This window comes from Zootermopsis nevadensis, unplaced genomic scaffold (assembly GCF_977971745.1).
Source record: "Zootermopsis nevadensis isolate Lab colony 2312 unplaced genomic scaffold, Znev_1.0 Znev_ptg000004l, whole genome shotgun sequence".
NCBI classification, from domain to species: domain Eukaryota; kingdom Metazoa; phylum Arthropoda; class Insecta; order Blattodea; family Termopsidae; genus Zootermopsis; species Zootermopsis nevadensis.
The window spans coordinates 8,926,773-8,947,156 of record NW_028259136.1 but is presented as its reverse complement, the minus strand read 5'-3'; the positions used below and the strand labels follow the sequence as shown (position 1 = coordinate 8,947,156).

The window sequence follows — 20,384 nt, the reverse complement described above, 5'->3', positions numbered from 1 at the left end:
TACCACAACTTCCTACTTTGAGGTTTCCTCATTCCTTAAGCATAAATGTAAGGGACGCGATTCGACCCTTCTTGATTTCATCTGATCAGCCTGCAAGACGAAGCAGTCCCCACACTGGCCACCACACATGCAAACCACCAGCCACAAACCAACCCAACAACTAAATACCTAACTACTGCCCATACCTTCCTCTCTGTCCTCAATGTGCCTCTGTTCAGGCAGATCTTCTATGGGTGGCACGGGCGTTGACTTCCCAGAGTTCAACTCTGGAGATGAGATGGCACTGATGGCCAGGGGTTGGCTGGCATTTGTCACCACTGCTGACACGGAGGAAACGCCACCATCCATCTCTCCAAGCATCATGCCATTCTCCAAAAGCTGTTTCTTGTGTGAGCGAGTAGGGCCCTGGATCACTGGTGACGCACGCTTCAAGCTGCCATTGTGGTAATGATGACCCATCCTCCCAAACGCATCTTCAGCACCGTCTGACACCTTCACGCCATCGATCGCCTCTGTCTTAACAACGTCCGTGGCGGGCGCCAGAGCCGAGGGCCCCGACGTAGATGCGGCAACACGACTCATTTCTCCACGTTCTTCAAATCTCTGGTCCATGACCATACGACAATCCTCCATCTTTCCATCACTATGATTCAACTTTGTTGATTCTGTTCTCTGGTGACGATGCCTGTCATCATACATCATGCAGTCTGAGTGCCGGACTGTCCGCTCATCAGCCTCCTCCTTGACGACCAATGTTTCCTGACCAGGCTTCGAGCTGCCTTCCTGGCTCCCTACTATTCTAGCATGCAGTGTCGCGGCGAGGCCCTCCACCGGGCCAAAAGACTCTGAACCACTTCTAGCATACTGAGGCTTGCTCACAGACACTTCAGTTACAGCCACAGTAGACGGAGGCTTGTGATCAGCTACTGTGCTCATAATGATGAGGGGCTTTGTGTCTGAGAAGTATGACTCGTGATAGGGTTTGATGTCTGCCCGTGGCAGCTGCACTGGGGTATAGCCTCCTTCAATGCATGATGTCGCATACCGACACGAAGGTGACAAAGTTGTTGATGTCACATGTTGCAAAGCCGTCGTCTTTGGGATGTAAGCAGCAGACGAAGAAGGGGGATACAACACTGTGGTGCGGGGTGAGTACGCAGGAGGGGCCACGGTGTTCGCATAGCCAGACGCACAGTGATGGCTGTATGCCACGTGGGCCAAAGTAGCCAGGCCATGGTGTGATGGAGGGGGAGACTTTGGACGGTGCTGTGGATATGCCAGTCCCTCAAGCATCTGTGTAGGGGGATGTAGCATTCCTGTAGGTGTCGGGGGGTTTCCGGCAGTACTCGTGCCTCCCTCCGCGCTGCTCGGCCTGGAGATGGGGGAGTAGACTGGAGTGCGGTGCAGGGGAGAGGGACTGTTGCCACCCCCTTGATCATCGGTCTCCTTGCGGGCCAACGAGTCCTCCATGATGCGAGAGAGGCGCGCATTCACCCTCTCTGGTCGGGGTGGGATGTGCTGATTCACTATGTTGGCAGGTGTTGTAGCTGACATCATTGTACTCATGTCAACTGCGGCATTGATGATGCTCTGATTTGAAATCTCCAGTGTGCGTTCAATCTCCCCACTCACAAGATCTCCAATTGTTCGGGTCGCCACTAAACCCTTTTCGCCGCTTCCTAGCGCCTGCAGCTGCTGAGCAGATGCGGCTGCCAATTTCTCCTGGGATAGATGCCTCCTCAGAGCGAGCTTGGCTGGGGATACCTGCGTGTAGTCCGGCTGAGTAGACAAGTTCCTGCTGGACTGGACGAACGAGTCTTTTCCCCTGTATCTCTCCTCTTTCTTACACTCACGGCTTGCCTTCCCAATCTCCATCCCAGATGTTGCGCTGTAGCTGTTGGGGCCTGTACCCCCATAGTAGCTATTCCCATAACCGCCCGTTGATGTATTCACTGCAGAGGTGCTCATCAGGGCTTGCTGCTGTTGTTGACGATTCTGCTGATCCTCATTCAGAACGCTGGTGATGATACTCTTCAAGCGGTCCTCAAAGTTGGCAACACGTGGTGGCTGCTGAGCCCGGTTGCTTGTAAAGCTCACTGCCTGTTTGTTACCACCACTGGACCGCCCATGCTTCATCTTTGAGTCCAATCCTGTGGTGGAGCCATTCCTAGGGGGTGCATGAGGGACAGGAAGTGTCTCTGACGCTGACTTTCCTGCCGAACTAGATTGTGGTTGGTAGGAGTGATTGTTTGTCCCATGTCTGCCGTATTTGCCGTTGCTAACATGTGCAATGTCATGACCAGAGCTACCAACTTCACCAGCATTTGTGTGACTTCCATTAAACTTGGGAGTCTCCCTGATTTTTCCTGCCTCTATCTGACGCCCCGTTTCTAGGATCTTCTGTGCCAAGATCTCTGGATTGTTTTCTTCAATTCTGCCAATGTCAGGGACATCAGGCCAGTCCTGAGATCGGGTGCGGGTGTCTCGAGACTTGCGCTGCAGTTTTACGGTGGTGATAGCATGGTGATGATTGGCGACCATGAGGGGTGGTTGGAGAGGTGGGTGGGCATGAGGTACTTTCTCAGAGGGAGCAATGGGTGCCACTACGCTAGCATTGGTATAGGCACTGTTGATCTTCATGTTTGAGCTCACAGGTGGCTGCGATTTGCGGTCATCATTCACTTTTCCCAAGGCAGTAAGTTCTGATTCAAGCCGGGACACCTTCGAGTGCAGTTTCTTTCTATGGGACAGTGTGGCGGAGATCTCCTTCAAGATATATTCCTGGGTCAGACCTGACATATCAACATGCTGATTATTGGACATCCCATTCACCAGCCCTGACTTGCTGCACTTCTCCAGGATCTCCTGCTGACGGAGACTCACATACTTGGCTTGTTCGTGCTCAATCGACGTCACCTGCAACAAGACATCATAGTGCCATCATGACATAACCTGCCATTCTTTCTACAACGTAGCTGTGGTCTTAAGTAACTAGCAGGTGAAATATGTCACTCACTCCACAATGACCCAGTTACAAAAGTTGCTTGACCTGCGTGCGACACTGATCAACTGGTCACCCATTTTACCAATCCACTAGCCAAATGCAGCTGAACCTCTAAACCCTCAATGGTAACTATATGTACCACCTGCTTTAACATTCAGTAATTCTGCATTTTGCCTACAGTGTATTTATGGGTTTTATTATGATTCTCAATGCAAACAGCAATCACGACTCTGATCAGAACAAACCGGCTGATCTTCGTAATGGAGAAATATGTTTTCTTTGATCTAAGAGCTATACTGTTAAATACTACTTAGATTATCATTGGCTTCAAAAGGTTAACTTGGAAGATAGAAAAATTGGTTACTAGCGTGCTACAAGAATTTAGATACCAGAGTATCAAAACATATAGTGGGTTCTAGGAAACATGATTATATATCTGCAATGTGTTGAACAATAATTGTTTTACAAAAGAATTACGTTTATACAGACTATTTTAAGAGTAATAAAATCCCCCAAGAGAGGAAAATGAATGAATTACCAGAGAACAAAACATACCTGTGCCTGAAGCTTCGATGCTTTTGCCTGCAGTTCCTTGTGACGCAGAACTATCTCTTTTGCCTTCGCCAACAGGTCACCAGGAGAACTAGCATTGATACCAAGTTCTGACATGCGTGCCTTAAGAAGTGCCACACTGTCGTCAATCAGAACCTTGATCTGTTTCTCCAGCTGAGCGGCGCGGCTCTTCAGTTTCTGATTGCGCTCCTGTAAGAACCTCACTGTTATTACTGTCTTGTCATTAGAAATGCCCAATCTCAATGCCAAACTAATGACAAGGATAGCAAAAGTCAGAAGGCAGACAGGCATCTGCCTCCTCATCTGTGACATAACAAATATCGAAATCCAAAGGTTTTTACCCACAGTACACCATACAAGTTGCTATGAAAACGGGAACGTAGTAGCTACTAATACTTTTAAATGCTAAGAGAAAGAGCAGTTTGCTACAAAATGTAAACAGATATACTTGGTTCTGTATACAGCCGGTCACTTCATTGACCACGCAATTGCTGCTCATAAAAGTATGTCACTACCACGAACGTAATTCATATTTTTCCATTACTTAACTAACTCCTTTATAAGCTTCTAGTTTCATGTGGTAGTTTCCTTATGTTGGCTGTGTTTGCGTAAGCAGAGCATTTCGAAAATGGCATCTTACCTTGTCACGTTCAATCTGCAGGTTAACGTCGTCTCGATAACGAGGACTCTTCATCATTTCCACCATCTGCAAAAACTGTGCACGGTACATGTCCAACAAGATCTGCAACGCATAAGGAGTATCAGCGGGAGCAGGCGGGATGTCCAGCTCTGTGTGTACTGAATTGGAGTTCAGCGTGAGACTCGTCAGCTGCTGGTCCACACAGCCGGGTGCTGGAGGAGGCTTCTTCCCTATGGCTGCACACAAGGTACCAAGACATGCATCACATAAAAGGATCCTACACACAATCTGACGGACATAATGAATGGCCAGCAGATATACCGCTGTTTCAAGCAAGCATAGATTGGCAACTGACAGTCTATATATATGAAAGTGAAATGGTGCTCGGTTAGCAGTTACTCAATCGCTGACTGTAGGAATCACACTCACCTTGAGGGGATGTACTGAGTAGAGTCTGACTGTGCAGGAGGTCCAGTCCATTAATCTTAATTGTCTTCTTAGGCTTGCCCTTCTTGACCCGCCCCCTGGCTCCTTTCTTCGCCTGTGCTGTGACTCGCGTCTGCTGCATCATGGGTGTCGTCTTGCCGCCAGCACGAGGCAGCTTGCGACGAAGCTTTTTGGGTGGACGAGACCTGCTCTTGCCTGCATAAACACAGAGGACTTGTTGGCATGGAAAAAATATGGTCATGTTTCATGTATAAAACCACCCAAACAAAATCTTCGTGGGCAACCAGCTGCATCAAACGGTTACGCAAAGAAACCGACGTTTTGGGAACTCAATGTCCCTATCATATAAAAATTATGCCACCCAACAGCAGCAATTTCACATACACTTTTCCACTTGGTCTCTTCGCCTTAGGTTTCCTGACTAAACTTTTAAGTACGCCCCACCACTCCCTTACACCTTCGCTTTATCACCTAACCTAACATTTTTTAAACCAACCGTTGCTGCTACTGTTGTTGTTCTCCTCTTCGCTCTGGCTGCTTTTGCCCTTGTTTGAGTTGGAGCACCAGTCGCTCCAGGCTCGACGGGTGGTGGGCCCCGTCACCACTCGGGACCGCGACGACATCGTGGCAACAGACGTGCTGTCATCACTGTCCCGTGAACTGTTGGAGCTGGTGTCCAAATTCAGCTGCTTGGTCAGGTCCCGACGGGCCCGATCCCGCGACGACCGCGGCGGAGTGTTCTCCTCCTCGCCGCCAGCAGACATCGTTCCAGACCCCGTCGATCCGCCTCCACCCTGCGTGCAGCAACACATTTGATACGCGCCTTAATTATATGCAAAACAGAGCAACAGGTTAGAGTGTATGCTCTGCAATGGTAACTGTGAGGACCACACAAAATATTGTACTGGCAGATCACATGAGGAAATTCTAAAAAGGAAGACAATGGCATGTCCCACAAGTGGGAGACTCTGCACCACCCACCAGTCCCAGCTTCAAACCAAACGATTTCGATCCCTCCACACCCTTAAGCTGCACGCTGTTGTATCCTGGCTAAAAACACTTGACACCAGTATCTTCAATGCAGGGATATATGCCCTGGTGTCATGGTGGGGTAAGTCCTTAAACATCTGCGACTACATTTAAAAGTGATATGTAGCAAGGCGTACAAAATGCTCCACAACGTGGGAACAGTCCGTTGAGTTCTCGTTAAGCTGACTATTGATTAACTTGTCAGGAAACTTTCTGCCTTCTATAGAACCAAAATGGAAAAACATATCCAATTCATTAATGAAATATTGGTACTCACCCGCACTTTTGGGTTCTTAAGCCGCTGGAAGTAGCGCTCAAGCTGAAACAAAAGAATACAGATGGAGGCTGAGGAAAACCATGTTACGCAGCAAATTTCAAAACCCTAGCCGGTCGACTTAGTTTCCGCACAGTGCATGGGGTTTGGCCCCAAAACAAGTCACTGTTTCTTGGTTCATCTAAGCAAAGTTTCCAACTAGTGATCCACAGCTGGATCATAAATTCCAGTTTCCAATACACACTTTTCTGTAGTTTTAAAACTACAATTTGCCATCATTCTTTTTCCCATACACTACTACATAAATTAAGCAGCTTCACTAGGTAATTCATGCCAGAACTTTCTTTCCTGAAACAGAGGCTACTGACGACATAAGTTCTTTCACATGTCCCACAAGCATGGATCTTCTTACGAATGTTCACTGTTTCTACCTCTGATGTCTTTTAAACGTTAATACTACACAGAAAAGATACTATATAAACGTGTATAGACAAGCCTGTTATTACTTGTACAGGAATGCTCGTTGACAGCAAACCGTTTTACCCGTGCGGAGTGAAAAGAGGTCAAGAATTTCTGTATTCTAACACTTCACCACTGCATCAGTTGCACATCATCAAATGTGGGTTTAATTATGAATTCAGAAAGATGACGTTGTGGTGTATGAAAATTCTCTTGCAGAAATCCAAAGAAAACCATCCAGAAGTACAAATTGCCTCCGTGTCAAAAGTAAGATTTAACAATACACAGCAACACTCGGTGAAACACGTACCTTGGTGCGATCAATTATGTGCAAGTAGTAGGAGACAGGTTTGCCAGTCCAGGAGACAGAGCCACGCAGTGGAGACATCTCAGAAACGTGCATGATGGTACCAATGTCTGGAAACAAGAACAAGTCGCACGGAGATGTCACAGGTCAACATCAAATTGTTGGGCAATGCCATGAGGTGGATGGGTCCTAGCTGCTGCCCCCAAGGCTCGCGACAGCGGAAAGAAAGGAACATCGGCGGTACAGAACAGGAGTTGCCAAATATCTGCCCACACTTCACATCACTTTCAACAAAAGTGAATAACTGCTGATGATAGGATTTTAAGAAGTAAAAGGAATGTCTAATCCATACGGAGCCAAACTACAGACTGGGCAGACAGACACAACTTTCGCACAATGTTGGCATAAACAGAAGATGATTTGCTGTATCAGTGGACATACTTAAACCTGCTCTGTACATCAACCAAAAACAAAATTCAATGACCTCGGAGAACGAGCATGCAGGACAGCGGGGGTGCCAACAGCTGCACGACTGTCAAGTGTCTGCTGCAACTGCAATTGTGCCGAACGCTGTTGTCTGATACGTCAATACAGAGGTCTGCGACCCAAGTCAGAGTTCATCACAACTGTATAGCACGAGAGGACAGACACCAGACAGATGTGCTGAGCTCATGAACAGATGAACATAAGATTGGATCCTATTTAAGTGGCTATTTCCTTTTGGTAAGTAAGAACTTTTGTAGTAGTCTATCCATCATTTGTAATACTGTGGTTATGTAAACGCTAGGTTTGATTTACAAGTAAATTTACAATTGGATTTTGAGAAATACGTCATGTGTGAAGTGCCTGTTTAAGGGACGTCTGAGAGACCAAAACTCATTTATGCTTTCCTACATGCAAGTTGTTACAGCATAAACAACTTTATCGAGGCGGGACACAAAAGACATGCAGCTGTTTCTCCCCGTTCGTGCAAATCATCCACCACAAAAACGCACTGCCCAGTACTTGGAAGTTTCTACAATATCCTTCCACATATGCTCAGTATAGTCCGCTCACCCGGGCTCCTCCCACATGAACGAAGTCTCTGTGAGCGAGCGACACTATTACACCAAGGCATGTTCTCAACGACATTCAATTCTCGCGACACTATAGACCGATCTAATTTTCTTGGCAAATATTTGGTGTAGATTATCTACACCAAATATAATTAAAATTATATAAACTGTTTTAAGAGTTGATAACCCCTCACTCACGCTATAGTGCAGGAAATTCTTTGAAATGTCGACTGTATACTCGCCTTGTCAAAGAATGGCTCACTTTGAGGAGTTGATACTAGAATTTAAAATCTTTATCAACACTAATAACCACAACATGACGTTAGGAAAAGCTTTTAAGTTTACATGGTCGCCTCACCCGAGCTATCTGAAACTAAGCCGGCAATAGTGAAAGAAGTATGGGAGGAGCCCGTGGAACCAATGTATACCAGCCCGCTTCTTACTCCCCCGATGACACAGGGCCCTCACGTATGTGCAAGCTACGCTAATCTTCTCCCCTGCGGGAAACTACATATATCCCTTACCCTCAACACCTGAAAAAAAAGACAGAGAAAGAAAGGTTATACAACAGCACGCTAAGCTGCCACAAAAGTCGACATCTCCAAATCAAAAGAATTATAGCAAGATTGTGCACATACGCACATTTTGGAAAGGTATTATTATTCCTAATCAACACAATGAGAGCTAAGCATGTGTCCACTACAGATACCACGCTTTGAACTTGTATAAGCAGAAAATATGGACTTACGCACCACGGCAGCACACAGCTGCCACTACCGTACGTGCTACCCCACGCCAGCTAAGTCACAGAACTTTTCTGAACTAAAAATGTCACAATAAATAAGCAATTTTATTAAACCAGTACAATTTAGTACGATTTGTGGTTTCCAAGGTGGCGAGTCCAAACATGGCCACCTTCTGGGTTGTAGAGTCATACAGCCCATTAGAAGTTTGCCGATTACACGGCGCTATAACCCATAAGACAGCCATCTTCAGTACAGTTTATTTTAAGGAAACGTGAGCAACAAACAGATGCCTTTCATAGTTCAGAATAATATTTTACGATGAGTCTTATTTCAGGAAACATTCCTCAAATATGCAAGTCATATTCGACTGAGAAAAACTTGGTACTAAGGCCAAAGAAATTAGTTCAAAATTATATACGGTTGCTAAGGATACAAGTATCAAAAGTATAGTTATATGGTATTTACACATAGGTTGGAGACATTTTCTATGCCAGGATACACGTAAATACTCAATAATAAAGACTGGACACACGAGGTCTTTAAAGAATATTACCTACAGGCACCCGATAAACTAGGGGACTGTCCCAAACAGTAAACTTATCGTGCACCTTACCACTGAGGTTGCGATCCGTGATGCGGAAGTTGAGAGGGCAGAAAGACTTTGATGACACGATGCGAGCACCGTCCCTCAGGTCCGCAAAACGTTCTTTCAGCATGTGGTCGACAGTGGGGCCAAAAGCAAAGTTGTTGACAAAGACAATGGTGGCGCTGACAATCTTCTCCCGATGCTCGTCTGTCAGGAAATCTCCCTTGATGAGATGGTAGTCGCCGTATTTTTTGCCATACCAGCGCATCCACTTGCGAAACAGCACGTTCATGCTCTGTGGAAACAAGGGCCAGGCCATGTGACATGTGGAATCTTGTATCTGCCTCAACTTTTCTTGCATTCATGGAATATCAAATACATTTTAAATGCAGAGAATGTTTTATACACATTTGAAAGAAGCTGAATGCAGTGTAATCATAATTTTTAATTACTAAATTTAACGGTGAAAATGATGACAAAATTCACCGAACTAGAAGCCCAATGGGATTCATTTCGATCCACTTGCGTACTGAGGCTAAGTATAAGGTAAGAATCACAAAAATTTCCTAAAGTTTTTTACAATCATTTTGGGAAACGCCACATTTCATTAGCAGTAGTACTGTTTCACAAAAAACTATTTTGCAATGCCTAACCTCTTTCCTGATATCCCAAGTCTCAGTGATCACAATGGCTGTATGCATCACAAGCCAATCTGTCACCTGCCGTTTTTCAAACATTCAAACACATCACATTTTGGGTGCAGCCTCACTAAGTGCTCCTAGCTCTTCAGAACATCTAGAATTCAACTTGAAGGACTGTTTTCAAAAACAATAAACCCTTTTGTGGCGATCTGTGCCTTTACACACAAGGATCACAATTCAAATATTTGCTTGCCAAACAGTAAAATAACTGGCACATGTAATTAATTATTTATTTCTTCAGAAACTGTCAAAACACATTCCAGCATATTGTCATCCAATCTTAATCAAATTCAATGATGGTGATCAATTTTAACAAAGCAGGTGGGAAAAACACCAAAATCTGAACGTTCAGACACGAATACCAATGGACGAACAAGATAGACAACCATGCAATAAAATTTCTACAGATTTTTTTTTTTTAGGAATGCTTTCTCCATTCTTGAACATTTACAAATATCAGGTACAACACATATATACACGCCCGCACAGCTCGACTGTGGCCACATTCTTCACGTGTCTGTGCTGCTGCTTGGATGCAGACGCACAACGCACTGCAACAACAATCACAATGAACACCGCACACACTGACAACACTGGCAGGCATAGGAGAGGCTTCTTGGGGGGTGCGGGGGGCAATCAGACTTCCAATGTCAATGAGGCACGCGAAAGGCCCGATTTTCAACGCTTCCGCTACCCATTTAAATCCATTAGGGCGGACTACAGTCTTAAAGCTCCTGGCTCTGGTCAACACAAGTGCACTCTTACACAAAACACAAAGGACTGATTGAAGATGTTTGTGCCGTGATCTGCGAGTGATATTGCGGTCCTAATGGTTTAGTGAATTGTCTGAGGTGCAGGTAACATCTAGAGCTCAGTGGAATTACATTTTAGTACTATGACCATGGGTTAAATTCAGAAAACACTTTTGACTGCCTAGACCACCTGCAATGTCCAAGAACCAGCCCAACTTACAACAGCTTCTGCTGTAAGAACTACTTTATATGCCCATAATTCAATTGCTTGACTCACCTGAAACATCCAGAATGCTTAATCTGCAATGTCCACACTAACCATAACAACCTTCAATTCCCAAAACACTCCACCAAAACGACGTTCGAGCCGAACGGCAGTAATGTGGATACACTATTGACAAGAAACCTTGACAGACATGATCAGTAAGAACTAGGAGATGCCAAGCATTAACAGACAACTCCTATCAGATCCCACTCTCCCTTTTCCACTTCTTTTGCCTCGCTCAAATAACATTTTGACGTGCTGTAGCAACAGGCAGCGAGGACTACGGATCCTTAAATACCGGCGACAAAGCAGTGCCCCGACACGGCACGCCTCCGGCCAACAACTCAGTCGCAAAACTGGTTAATATTGTAGTGTTACTCAAGCTCTCCTAGCAAATGACCTAAAATAGGTCATAAGTGTTCTCACACAAGTAATACTTCACAATCATCCCATCATTTCCTGGCTGAAACTAAGCAACTTCCGCAGTTGGTATGCTTCTACAAAACAACTGAATGGTTTCCCTGGTCCTAAGCTTCAACCAAGCGCCTTGCTTTGCACTGGAACACAGACTGCGTGGCATCTCCTGGACAGGAGGACTGCTGGAAGTAAGGAATGCCTACAACGTGCAAACACTTCAATACATGGCACTCCCTCGCCATGTTTCAGAAACATCGCTCTCAGCAGCAAAATGTCAAAGTCTTAATAACTCTTTCAATGTTATAATTCAATGGAACAGCTGTCTTAGCGCACAACGGCGCTAACTGACAAATGTCACAGTTATATATATATGGCATATGCCTGGAATAAGTATTAAAAATACATGGGATTTGAGGTTTGGTGAAGACGTCAATGTCGGGCCTCCAGGTTTTAATGTCGCGTGGGCTTGCAGGTAGATAGATACCAACATTTTGGAGAAACATACAGGACTGTTCCTCTGAAAGGATGGTATGTAGCGACAAGTCCACGCAGTGTTAAAGCCACAAGGCCAAAAACGACTAGTATGAAAACAAACATTACGCCGCGCTTAAGCACACGGTGGAGCCGAGACTGTACAGACAGCACAAAGCTCAAATACATGTGCAGGCTAACACTGAAAGGGTTAAACGACTTAATTAACTCTCCAACTTTAAAGGTAAGTAATTACATATACCAACTCCAATTAAAAAACTGTCCCCTGGTCGTAATGAGACGCAGAATCTGCAGGTAATCCTAGGCGACAATTCTTTCCTTGGAATTAACCTCTTCACTGTTATCAACTGAGTTCTATGATTAGTTTTGTTTCAGAAATCCAGCAGCAAAATGTAAAAAATAACACATTTAAAAACAAATTCAGTTTCAAACTTGTGGCAAATGGCATTCGAGCGTGAAACCAGCCGTGAATGGCACTTCAACGTAAGAAGAGAAAAATTTCAGGCACACAGGACTGAAATAAGAGAATGAGAACTCGGGGGGGGAATGCCGTCTCACACGAAGCCAATTCACGTACATTCTTCAACAACAGTGAAAGGGTTGACACACCAAAATGTAAACGTTAATGCAAACAAACACCACCACACTGCCCAAAACTGCCAGCAAGTCTAGGCAACAGAATTTAAAGTCTCACTATACCTCACACACAACCACAGCTCAGAAGCAACGTCTCTCACGTAGACCTGCACGCCCAAAAACTACGTTAAATTTACCAGATGTCAGAAAGATAATGCCTCAGAGCGACAAATACAGGAAGGCTCAAAAGGTGGCCAATTTGATGATAAAGCGTATATCAATGCCCTGGCCATCACATAGGTATCGAGAACACCGAAAGGCAACGTCCACCCAATTAACATCTCAAAGTTTAGACAACGGAAAACTGGGCAAATGTGTGCTGATATCAACATGGTGAATTCATGACCACAGGTGGCAGCAGTGAGCACCAACTATGTGTTACCTATTGACTGACAACAGGCACTGTATCCCCTCACCTGGGAGCGCCATCATCCATCAACAGAAAAGCACACGATGCAGTGGTCCCTGTTTCACACACGCATAACCAAAGCTCAAGCACAGACTATCGTCAACGTGCTGACCCACATCCCCATCGACCCATCTCGAGTACCGTTTGTGGTTCGTTACGAGTCCAATATGACCATTTAAAGCAGGGTTCTAAACCTTTTTTCAGACCCACAGACACATTTGCCTTTCCTACTGACTCACAGGCTGCAAGGTTATAAACGAGAAAAATTTATTAAATCGCCATGGCATCCTACTAATGTTATCTCCCAATCTGACATATTGCATTAACCCTGTAGGTACCACACACTTCTAAACACGTGCGACACTTTCCACGCCACCGACACAGCACGCTACTACAGAAGCATTTGATGAGTTTCCTTACTGCGAGATTATCTGACTCAGATCGATAAGACTAATGAAGTAACGGAATCTGACATCCACATGAAAGTTAGAAGTAGGGGAACACATATATATGTCTCAGTGTAATGGTAAAATTTTGTATTTAAAAGACAGGCTTAGGTTGGCAATGTTAAACGCAGTATATACAGTAATAGAAACACAACTAATGTCTATAAACCTCATCTGATTTACAATCATGGGGGGGGGGGGAAGGAGGAGGACATGTATTAAAGACAAAGTAACATGAAACATGTGAAGGCCCCCCCCCCTCCCCAAAAAGACTTGCACAGGCATTAAAAAGCCTGTAAAATAGGATTAAACTGTACAGTTTCTCAGAGAAATGAGTACCGCCAAATACTGACGACAGAAACTGGGTTTACTCTCTGACATCGGGCACCAAGTTATTTTACGTCATACAGGGTGCATGGACTGCACAAAACTGAAACACAGCCTACAGGCTGAGAACCCGATTTAACGTGTGTAAAAATCCCACAAATATATATCGGCAACGTACAATACCACATCTCGACAACCCACAGAAGACACTTCGGCCATGTTCAGGCAGGATCTTGATGAAAAAAACATGAATGTTATCTGCACCCATACAGGTTACAAATTGCTCACTCAACACATTCACATTTCCTTATGCAAGACGCTCCCCTGACAAGATAAGAATGCGACGTCATCTCCATTTCCACCATTATTTTTCAAAACATTACACAATTTTCCCCCTCGCAGTTTGTTTCTACTGCATGCACATAGGAAAACTGAATTATCTGTTTCTTTCTGGTAAGCAGTGAATGTTCTCTATTTACCTGCACAGCAACGACAAAGCAACTACCAGTCGGCTCCTGACGCTCACAGCTAAGTTTCCAATTCGAAAAACAACATTTCTGAAGATGGCTGTCTTATAAAATTGTATTGTCATTTAGTCCGGTAGAAGTCTACCAAAGCTTCAGAGGTCCCTGCTACCTCCACCACCAAGGCAGTGATGATCATGACGGTGGAGACAGCAAGGAACCCTGAAATGTCGCCAGACTTCTACCAGACTACGAGGCGCGACAACCCAGAAGACAGCGATCTTCAAAATAACAACACACACACCTCATCACCATGGAAACTATACGTCCTCCCATCCTACCTCCTCGAGATTTGATCATGAAAGACGACAAGTACAACTTATAGAGCTCTTCGCTCTATAATCTTTCCCTGCCTCCTGTTACTTTCTATTGTTCATATCCAAATATTCTCCTTCTGCAATTTGTGGTTGAACTGAATAAATATGCGCCTACTAATGGCACTGCAGCTAGCAGCCACGCCTGTGAATCTTCATAAGAAACACAGACTCGCACGGCGCCTACCGAAGAGCCGAGTGAATCCATAGTAGCTAATCACAAGTGACAAATATTCTGAAACAGCTGTTGTTGTAAGACGTTAAATGCCCGCAATAAGACTACTGAAGACCCTTTAATAAAAAAAATACACAAACAAAAACATTTAAAATTCAATCATGATTCTGTTCCACTCGTTTCAGGAGCCAGGAACCGGCAAATGAACCGACCCTGAAAGAAACGCGACTCACCTCCGCATACTTTGAAGGAACTTCCGCCCTCTCCACCCCGAAGCAGATCTTGCACGGAGTTGCAGCTGCCATCTGGAGGACAACTTGCCCAACACCAGATCCCAAGTCGACAAAGACGTCGTCTTTTGTGATCTCGATCTGGTCGATCATCTGACAGACAAGGTCATATGATGTCTCTCCGTATACCTGTGAGCCACAAGACCAATCAGAACACACGGCCACCCCAAGAGGTCCTGACGACAATCATTCGAATGCTTCGGTCTGTACAGTACAATATAAAATGTTGTAAGTAATCCATTTCTGTACATAATGTTTTGATTCCTGCTACTTTACATCTGCATAACAAAAGCTCAAAGTTACCGTACTTTTAATCGTGACGATTCAAATGCATTGGAATTACTGGAAGGAAATAATTTAAAAAGTATTAGGTTGAGTGGACTCTAGATGCCCACAGACAGCAGAACTACGAGAAAACAAAACACTGGAGCGGACGCTGGTTCAAACCACTGCGTGAGACACAAATTGAACATCTGACGAGCACCGGTGCCTCACCTCTGGCGAGAAAGGCTCATACTGGTTCAGCTTCTCGGGGTCGCTCACGGCCTGGTTGTACACCTGCTGCAGGATGTGTCGCAGAAGTCCCCGTGACGGGTGCTTGTTCAGCCTCTGGGCTGGCAACGACGTGCCCTTCTCCTACAACAGAGACAATAACTTCGGTGGTACACACACACACACGACGTCATCCCGGTTATTTCCAAAACCATCGTTCCACGAAGGAATTCCCGAATATGCATTGTAATATTTTGTTTGTTTGTGGACCATTCTCTGATCTGGCTCGTGCATCCATTTCTCAAGCGATTTGGAACTTTCCGATAATCCAGGTACGTCGCCAAAATCTGTGCGCCAGCTCTGGAGCTGAAACGTGCGGGCGGACGGACGGGCAGAGACAGATACGATACCATAACTTTTTGAACTAAGTGACCGACTTTTGAAACTCGGTATGAAGGTCATTCTAGCGTTGTTAATTGTAAGCACATAAACGTACAGATGTTGAGGCGAGCTACTCGCGGGTCAACATCCCCGGCGTGGCCGACCTTGACAGAGGAGTATTCAATCAGGGGCCCGTGACCGCGGGGGGGCAGACCGGTCCGAGCCCCGATTACAGGCAAAATTCGGCCGAACCGTGACTCAATATAACGAGAGTGGGTGGGGTTTTCGAACCGACATTGAAACTCACGGGGCAAATTTAAATCACAAATGCAATGTGAAAGCTATTTTACATGGAGCTAAGCTCTATGGCCAATGAATACAGTTCTCACACACACGTGACTAGGACATGATTGCTCTCGGATTTTACTTCGAGGCGGGAGCCGGGGCACAAACCCTCATCACCTCATCATTTCCAAACCATCCTCAGCAGTTGACACAGCGTCGTTACAACTGCATAACGCGCGCCTGGGGAGGGTTTTTGTCAGGGTTGATGTCATCACGAGAAAGTGAAACGAGCGTCAAGAGTCGCCAGATGGTGACGTCACTGCGCGAGGTCAATCGATCGGCGTTCCCCCACACACGTCATAACGGCACACGGCGGCCGGGCACCGCGAACCCTTTTCCAGCGTTCTCCATCTGCACCCAGATCGACCAAGTGGCATCTTTCCCTTCTTCAGAAGGCGATACATCCGCCACGCGTGCTACATGCCTCGACCATCTCATCCTACGCGCCAAGGCCACATTTCATACGATCCGCCCCGTCACGGCAGGAGATTCTGAGGAAAACCTATCAGGACGTGACCGGAATTCGAAGAGCTCACCCGCTGGGCGAACACCGGCGCCGTGGTCTATCCCCCTTTAAGGGGGACGGGATCCGCGCGCTGTATCGAGCGCCAATGAGTCATTGCCCCGAGCTGCTATCACAACACAGCACGGCGCGTGCCAGCACCAACCGACCCTCCTATCAGCTCACTGTGAAGCGGGCTTGAACCTTCTCGATCGTGTTCATATCGAGAGCGAAGTCGAGATTTGTCTGAGAATTACTGCGAGTGCCCCCGCTCCCAGTTTAATTAATTTCTGCGTGAAACATGGGGCAGTGACCCCCGGCAAGTAGCACGCGTCGCGCCGAGAGGGCTATTTTTAGTCAGGGCATCGCGACACGGTTAGGCTCCCTTGGGGCTCCTCTACTGCCCACAAAACAAATATAAACAGTCGTGTTAACCCTGTCAGCCCAGCAAACAGTTTCGTGTCTTACTTCTCATTTTATCGCATCGGTTCTGAACACCGTAATAAACCTTCTTCGACCTCCATGTCTGGACGCTTTGCCCCGTGGTGTCGGTAAATAGCCCTCAGACTGAAACCACACAGGACCGGGGGGGGGGGGGGGCCTTCGCCAACATCACTGCATCTTCGTCCGGGGCCGAGTTACAAGACTGCTGTGTGCGCCAAACGCGGCGCCCTCGAAAGGGCAGGAGATGCATTCATTAACTTCCCTTCGCACACTTTTTAAACAGCTGAGGACACGTCCCGCGAAGGCGGCTCAGAAATCAATACCAGCCGCCCTTCTGCGTTCTGTCAGGCGCGTCACGACTTGAGACCGGATCCACTTCGCAGGGAAACGAGGAACCGAACAAAATTCAGGGCACGTACCAACGTTTCGGAGAGACACACTGCCTCCATCTTCAGTGATGCTGATTGTATCTACCTACAAGCCGTGAGAACCTGAAACCATTATTCATATATGCGTTGAGCCTCCTGAAGACGATCGATTTTTGTGTGTGAGAAAGCCCGTTTTCCACGTGGACTCTCGGGCGGCTGAACCACTGGGCCTCGAATCCCCCCCCCCCAACCCCACATGAGGTTCAAACGTGTGGTCGCGAGAGTCGACCTCGCACCCACGGGTTCTGTGTGAAACAGATAATCGTGAACTTTAAAGGTCATGACCTCACTCGCAAGGAAAGAACCGTGCGCAGGCGCATTTGGGTGATGTGGGATGTGACACGACGTTTCGGTATGACCTAAGACAGACGAGCACTTGGCCTCTTTATTTTTTTTTTGTAAGAAACAGTGAAGACACGTAAGTTGGAGCGTCTCTAAACCCAGGACCAATTACAAGAAGGCGAAGGGGTCAACGCATTCTTTACGGGACCACGAGAAAGACTTTTGTACGCGGAGGCAGAAGCCCCGAGTTCAAATCTTGGCCGGGCATGTAACTAGAGACGAGCAGCGGCTGTGGCCTACTTTTTAAGGCGCACTGCCATTTCTTTTTTGTTTCCTCAAAACTCCAATAAACTTCCTCTCAAACAGGCTACTCAACGCCCGCAATCGGGGACAAGCACGTGCGGCTGGCATCGTGCACTTCAAGGGCGGATAAACAAACAAGTTTTTACACGATCTTAAGAAACGTTAGCGACTCGCGTGGCTGATCACGGCAAACAACTGTCAACGCCGGTGACCGCTCCACGGATAAACGCGAGTGGGCTTTAGTCCTACAACCAACCACGCCTAGAGGCCAGGAAGCGATCGGAACGACTTTAGGGGACGTGGATTTCTTCTCAGCTGTGTGGTCCAGAGGGCGCAGCCTCCCAACTTCAAGGATGGACGTCTTCAGTGCTGTCAGAACCTCAAACCTCACCTTACCTCGCCCTAATAATATTTTCTTATAGATTAAGGCTTTGACCGGGATGTTCTTTTGTTAAATCTTATGTGGTACCGCCTGATTCGACTTCTAATGGTTAAGTGAAGTGTTTTCTTCGCGGTACGGTCTGGATTCATAAATAATATTCAGACGAGCTTCGGCTTCAAAGGGTTAACCAGCTGATTTTCGTAATGGTGAGGTGTAGTGTTTTCTTCGCGGTACGGTCTGGATTCATAAATAATATTCAGACGATCTTCGGCTTCAAAGGGTTAAACAATTCCCAATGCAGCATCCTTTCGCTTCATATCTCAGAGACCTGGCTTCACACCCACTCACCAGCTGCACGATGCTGTCAATGGCTCGATTGTATCTGTCGCAGAGCCCCTTCATGCTCTCGTAGCTGCAACAAACAACACACGTCACTTGGTGTAAGGCGAGGAAAACACACGAGGAAATAAAGAGAACGAGGCGATGAGGAAGGACGCTCACCTCCTGGTGTCGTAGTCCGCCAGAATGTTGTTCTCCATCGGCAGCTTCAGCTCCGGGAAGTCGTCACACACCCACCTGTAACGAAACAGTAGCTACAGTAATGCTTTCCGTTCCGGTAAAACCTGTGACATCGTCCATCGCGATGACCATTTTAATTAATTAATTAATTAACTACTAAACACTGTGGAAAGAGTTAGTCGAAGTCTCGCAACTCATCGTCCTGATAACGGAGGCAGCGAGGACCTCCGAAACGTCGGTAAACTTCTACAACGTTACAAACCACAAGACAGCCATGTCCAATCACACAACTGCTCGCAAACCCCCCCCCCCAAAAAAAACTAAATTTAATTAAAATCGGGCTAGTTGGTTCAGCTGCGCTCGAACGCAAGCAACCTCAAGGACTGGGTTCGATCCTCGGTAACAAACGGGAGAACGCGGGCGACAGCCACGGGAATAACCGAGAGAGCTGCCCCTCGCACATCCTTTTTATTTCTCATTCCACAATGGAATATTCAGCAGTTGATGCAGTGTCGGTGGCCCTCGAGTCGCGCGTCTCAACGGAGAGCGACCTTGCGCGCCCATTACGGTCCGGGGACAAGGCGTCACGTGGCCTTCACCGCCCGAACACTCCCGAGTTCAACGGCCGCCGGAGCTGCTGGACGCGGCGCGCGTCTCGTATTTCGACGAAATTTGGCATCCGGTCAAGGTCTACACTGGATTCATTTGGGCCCGTGGGGATAAAATCGAATTTCGTGGACCTTCTCAGAAATTACAGGCTGATCGACCGTGTAAATACAGACTTATAATCGATTCAACGTTTCGGAGACTATTCCTATGTCCATCATCAGGGTACATGTCTGTCAACTAGCGACGTCCATTTATTTTTCTAACAACGCACAGCTGCATATTCAAACACCAACAGTCATAAGTTAGGTTTCTTTTCTTTTGATTAAGAAGACAACAAAAGTTAGTTCTGAAATAAGAGAACGAATTAAGATGGTTTAGCAAGGTAACTGCCTTGAAATAAAACATCAGCCAAACACACATCAACTTTAAAATCAAAGTTATTCAACACATGTAATATTACGTCATGAGAACGACTTAAGTCGGTTCAACACGTCTCAGAGAGATATTACGTGTCTGAAGAGAAAATAACACTTCGATGGCCCCACTACGGCACCCGGAATTCATATCAAAAAGGCCAACAAGGTATCAGAAAGTCTTGTCGGTACTCCAAACAGGAGTACCTTGCGGATCATACCACACTAAGCAGGATTTGAGATTCTCAGGAAGCTGAGTACCAAGAAGGCTGCCTTCTGGGTTGCAGCGCCGTGCAGTCTGGTAGTAGTTTACTCATCGCCCTGATGATGGAAGCAGCAAAAACCTCCGAAACGTCTATAAACTTCGGACTCACCGCCGTGAAAACCTCAGATCCTAAATGCATTCGCGACATCTG

At 46.4% G+C, this 20,384-nt stretch overlaps 1 protein-coding gene across 6 annotated transcripts in view; it reads right to left on the bottom strand.

The window, feature by feature from the left end:
* Nucleotides 1–20,384, bottom strand: part of gpp (DOT1 like histone lysine methyltransferase grappa) — a 39,908-nt gene that overhangs the window by 6,152 nt on the left and 13,372 nt on the right. For 5 of the 6 annotated variants that reach the window (XM_087343112.1, XM_087343116.1, XM_022075055.2 and 2 more), the window contains 12 exons: nt 18,929–19,003; nt 18,776–18,839; nt 15,364–15,504; nt 14,812–14,997; nt 9,148–9,415; nt 6,737–6,843; nt 5,971–6,012; nt 5,161–5,458; nt 4,647–4,859; nt 4,218–4,453; nt 3,560–3,766; nt 186–2,916 (listed from right to left, as the gene is read on the bottom strand). In XM_087343112.1, the coding sequence (XP_087199238.1) occupies nt 186–2,916; nt 3,560–3,766; nt 4,218–4,453; nt 4,647–4,859; nt 5,161–5,458; nt 5,971–6,012; nt 6,737–6,843; nt 9,148–9,415; nt 14,812–14,997; nt 15,364–15,504; nt 18,776–18,839; nt 18,929–18,966 (4,531 nt within the window). In that variant the 5' untranslated portion in view covers nt 18,967–19,003. Of the gene's footprint in view, nt 1–185; nt 2,917–3,559; nt 3,767–4,217; nt 4,454–4,646; nt 4,860–5,160; nt 5,459–5,970; nt 6,013–6,736; nt 6,844–8,146; nt 9,075–9,147; nt 9,416–14,811; nt 14,998–15,363; nt 15,505–18,775; nt 18,840–18,928; nt 19,004–20,384 lie in introns of those variants that run through there. The other variant, XM_087343117.1, reaches the window with a different exon arrangement.